At 39.1% G+C, this 4419-nt stretch overlaps 1 protein-coding gene across 1 annotated transcript in view; it reads right to left on the reverse strand.

Annotated features, from left to right (window-relative positions):
- FAM175A (family with sequence similarity 175, member A) overlaps positions 1-4419 on the reverse strand; it is a 45798-nt gene that overhangs the window by 28148 nt on the left and 13231 nt on the right. The window contains exon 3 of the mRNA XM_006867727.1: positions 3810-3846. Coding sequence (XP_006867789.1) covers positions 3810-3846 — 37 coding nt within the window. The remainder of the gene's footprint in view (positions 1-3809; positions 3847-4419) is intronic.

A 4419-nucleotide genomic window follows, 5' to 3' on the forward strand; every position in this document is an offset into this window, starting at 1 on the left:
TGGAGGGCATGCAGTAAAGATTGCAGGGCAGTGAGTTGCTGCCTGCAGAGGCCACAATGCCTGTACTCCCAAGTCTGCCCACCAGTGATGTATCCACCCTGGCTTTGGGGTGCCTCATTGTCTCTCTCTTTGTCTCTTTCTGTGCGTTCTTGATATATCTTTACCGCTGCCAGGTATCTCCTCCTCGTGAACCGAACCCCTATGTCGAGGCTGGTCCCCGGCAAATAGGCAAAATTCTGTTTTTAAGCTTACAAAAAAAGTTTCCCACTAAAAATTATATTGGAAAACTAGACATAATAAAGTGTTCAAAACAGACTAAATAAAGTGTTCTTAGATAGTGCCCAACCACCACTAACAACTGATCTGAAAGGCATCAATAAGAAGGTTCCAGGTCCCAGACAGAGTAGGAGAAAATGTTGAACAACAACAACAAAAAAGACCAGGTTTATTAGTCAGAAAGAGTCTGGAGGAAGCTGAAAAGTGTCCTTGGCTGCCTTTCAGGTCTGCAAAAGAACTCACTCTTGTGGACTAGTTTGTAGATAGGTATATAACGTGAACAAGAGTAGTAAAGTATTCCACAATGGAGTGCTCAATCATACAAAATCAAAAAGGCAACATTTTCCTAAGGACAATGGTGAGAAGGGATGGGAAGGTGGGTGGAATGGAAATAGGAACCAGAGGGAGGAAGCAGGGTAACTGTGGTTACATGGAAGGGACTGCAATCATTGAGATGAAACAAAGTGTACAATTGTTGAATGTAAAACTGATGATCTAGTCTGTAAACCTTCACTCAATTCACAATAAAAAGTTAATTTGTTCTACCTCCCACAGGAGGTTATGTAAAACCCACGGTCATCAAGTGTATTCTAATTTACAGTGAATTTAAGAGGACAAAGAAGAAGTGCTCCACAGAATTTCCAAGGATGTACATCTTCATGGAAGCAGATGGCCTCATCTTTCTCCTTTGGAGCAGATGGTGGGTATAAACCACCAAACTTTTGGTTAGAAGTCCAATGCTTAACCACTGTGCAACCAACTCCTAAGGTGGTTATTAGCTGGGATCAAACTGGTCTCTCTATTTTTACCCATTTATAATTCCAAAAGGAAAACTCTAAATATAAGAATCGATCCGCTTATTTCTCTAGCATGGTCCAGTTTTTAACTTCTCCAAATGGGTCATAGGTAGTATACCAGGGAATATAGGAAGCTGTAAGGTAAGAGTGTGCATCATCTGTGGAAACACCAATTTTACTGGAAGTTTTTAGGAAGGAAACAGGGGTCTTTAAAAATAGAAACAGATACACTGTGCAGTAGAAATGTACACTGCACTGTTTTTTTTAAAGTGACTTTACATTTTAGGCTTTGGGGGGGGCTCTTTCCTAGGTACGTCCCCAAATTTCTGAGTTAAGCAAATCAATTACAATGTACTAGAGCAGGAATGGAAAGCTTTTTTAGTAAAAGTTGTTACTATGTGCCATCAAGCCAGCTCCAACCCACAGTGACCCCTATGTACATCAGAACGAAACACTTTGCAGACCACATATGATCTCTGTTGTATATATTCCTTTTCTTTTATTTTCTTGAAAGTTAAAAAATGTAGAAACCATCTTACTTAGCGGGTTAAGTGCTGTCAAGTCAGTTCTGACACATAGAGACCCTGCATAGGGTTTCCAAGGAGCCCCTGGTGGGTTTCAACCTCCAACCTTGTGGTTAGCAGTCAAATGCTGATCCTGCAGCACCATACAAGGAGTCTAACTTAGCTTGAGGGTCATATAAAAACAGGTCACTGGGGTCATACTGTGCCAATGCTTTTATCAGAGCATAAAACTGGGGAACAGCATGCTATAATAAGAGCTTTGGGTTCGTACTCAGAAATCTGATTCGTCTCATTCTGTATGTACCATTAACGAGCTCTTTGGCCTTGTTGTTGTTAAGTACCGTGGAGTCAGTTCCGAGTCATAGTGACCCTGCACGGGGTTTCCGAGGCTATAAATAGTTATGGGAGCAGAACGCCTCATCTTTTTCCAGCAGCTGACCTTGAGGTTGGCAGCCCAACTCGTAACCACTACGCTACCAGAGCTCCTTTGGCCTTAGGTAAAACATTAGCTTTCTAGACCTTTTATGTAGTTAAGCTAAAAAGATGTAATGACCATTTCAAGTTATTCTCTTTATGCCTTCCCTCCTCCTAAGCCCTTTGTTTGATAAATCTAAAAGGTTAAGGCATGGGTTGCTCCTAACTGAATGATGATAAACATCATTTCTGCAGCTCTAAGACTAGGACTTATTATTACCTTAAAGCAGGGAGCCCTGGTGGTACTGTGGGTTAGGCATTTGTCTACTCTCCATAGCCACAAGGTTAGCAGTTAAGACCCACCAGCCACTTTGTGGCAGAAAGATGAGGCTGGCTGCTTTCCTGCTGATTTACATTTTCAGAAACCCTATAGAGGGTCACTAAGAGTCTGAATCAACTCAGTGGCAATGGGTTGATATTTTTATCATTCAGGTAGTTACCAATATTGAATCAGTCCCTTTTTTTCATTCTCCCTTTGCTGATTCACAGAATCCCTCAAAGGAGTGCCTTTTATGAATCTCTAACCAAGAATTCCTCAGTCATTCAGCATAGATTTTTATATGCCCATTTTCATAAAGCACTATAGGAACTGTACCTTTTACTAGTATATATAGCAGTTTAAGACCACAGACTGTTTTTTGCTTCCATCACGCACTATACATCTTTCCCAACTTTACCGTATGATCCAAAATAGTTCTTACAAAGCCTTAATATGTACACAGACACAGTGACCATAAGATAGGAATACTGATTTTTTTTTGTACAATGGATTCATTACATTGTTGTTAAGTGCCATCGAGTCAGTTCCAACCCATAGTGACCTTATATAGGGTTTCCGAGGAGCAGCTGGTGAGCTTGAACTGCTGACCTTGCAGTTCAAACAGCTTTGCAGTCTGACACATTAGCCCACATTGCCACACCAGGATAACTACACTATATGCTAGTTACACAGATTTTGTGTGTGAAAATGCATTTATCTGTACTTTTCTATTTGTATGTTATACCTCAACAAAGTTTTTTAAAATACAGTGCATTAGGACTAACAGGTTCTTAGTCCCTTTTGAGTTTCCATGGCGAAAGCCTGAGTTCTTAGGTTTGTAGACCTACGAACAGCTTCTACCCTAGAAGGCAAAAGGAAGAAGCTTAAGTGAATAACTTAACTGGTTAATAAGCAAAAGATAACAAAACAATGATTAATGAGGAAATATTTGGTAAATAAACAAATAAAAGGACAGGGGAAAGGGGGCTGCTGTTGATGATCTATGAGGACTGTGTCTTTCCATTTATACTATGTATAATAGAGAGAGAAAAGTAATTATCAAGCTCAAGGTGGTATCTGGGACAGGCAGTGGAGAAAAGCTAGAGAGACAATGAGCATGAGAAAGAACCACTGGACAGAATAACAAGGCACAGGTGAATTTTCAGGTATTACAAAGACTTCTTGTTTATTTTAATCAGTACCACTGTATGAAGTCCTGGTGTGGCACCACAAGATAAGCACTTGACCTCAAGGCAAGGTTGGTGATTCTAACTCACCAGTTGCTTCTTGGAAACTCTATACAGGGTTGCTATGATTCTGACCTAGTGACAGTACTTAACAAGATATGTTGCTAAATTTTAAAATTATTTCACTTGCAGAGAATAATTTTCATGATGGACCATTTACTTACTCTAATACAAGGTGGCTATGAGTCTGTGGCACATAACAACAAAAACAACACCAAACAATATTACTCACCTAAAAAGCTGATGGCATGGAATATACTTCTGAATATCTGAGGGAAAAAAGGATATATAATTACGATTACATTAATCAAGTCATTTAAATAACATATATTGAGCTTTTACTTCATGACAGAAAATAATATCAATTATGTCACTTAATCTGTAAACCAAACCTATGAGGCAGCTACTATCATTCTTTCCATTTACAGATAAGACAACAGGTAAGAGAAATTAAATAGTTCACTCAAGTCCCAGGTCAGTAGTGAGGTCAAATATCCAGCCCAAAGGCTCACTCACCACCAGTGCTATAATCCCTCTAATAGTTCAATAACGTCAACACTATAGAAAAGTTCAAAGTTGTTCTATTTTCACTGAGTTCTAAAAGGTGTTAATTTTATCCAATTGATAAAAACAACTGTTGAAGAATTATCTTTTGCTACTGTAATTGTTTCATGAAGAACATATCCAGATCAGTCATGAGGTACAATGCTTTAAGTGATAGGAAAATGTCCATACACCTTAAAGGGAAGCCCAGTTAATACCACTATTATTCAAATTTATGCACCAACCACTAAAGCCAGTGAAGATGAAATAGAAGAATTCTACCAACTTCTTCAATCTGA

This window comes from Chrysochloris asiatica, unplaced genomic scaffold, assembly GCF_000296735.1.
Source record: "Chrysochloris asiatica unplaced genomic scaffold, ChrAsi1.0 scaffold00109, whole genome shotgun sequence".
Classification (NCBI taxonomy): domain Eukaryota; kingdom Metazoa; phylum Chordata; class Mammalia; order Afrosoricida; family Chrysochloridae; genus Chrysochloris; species Chrysochloris asiatica.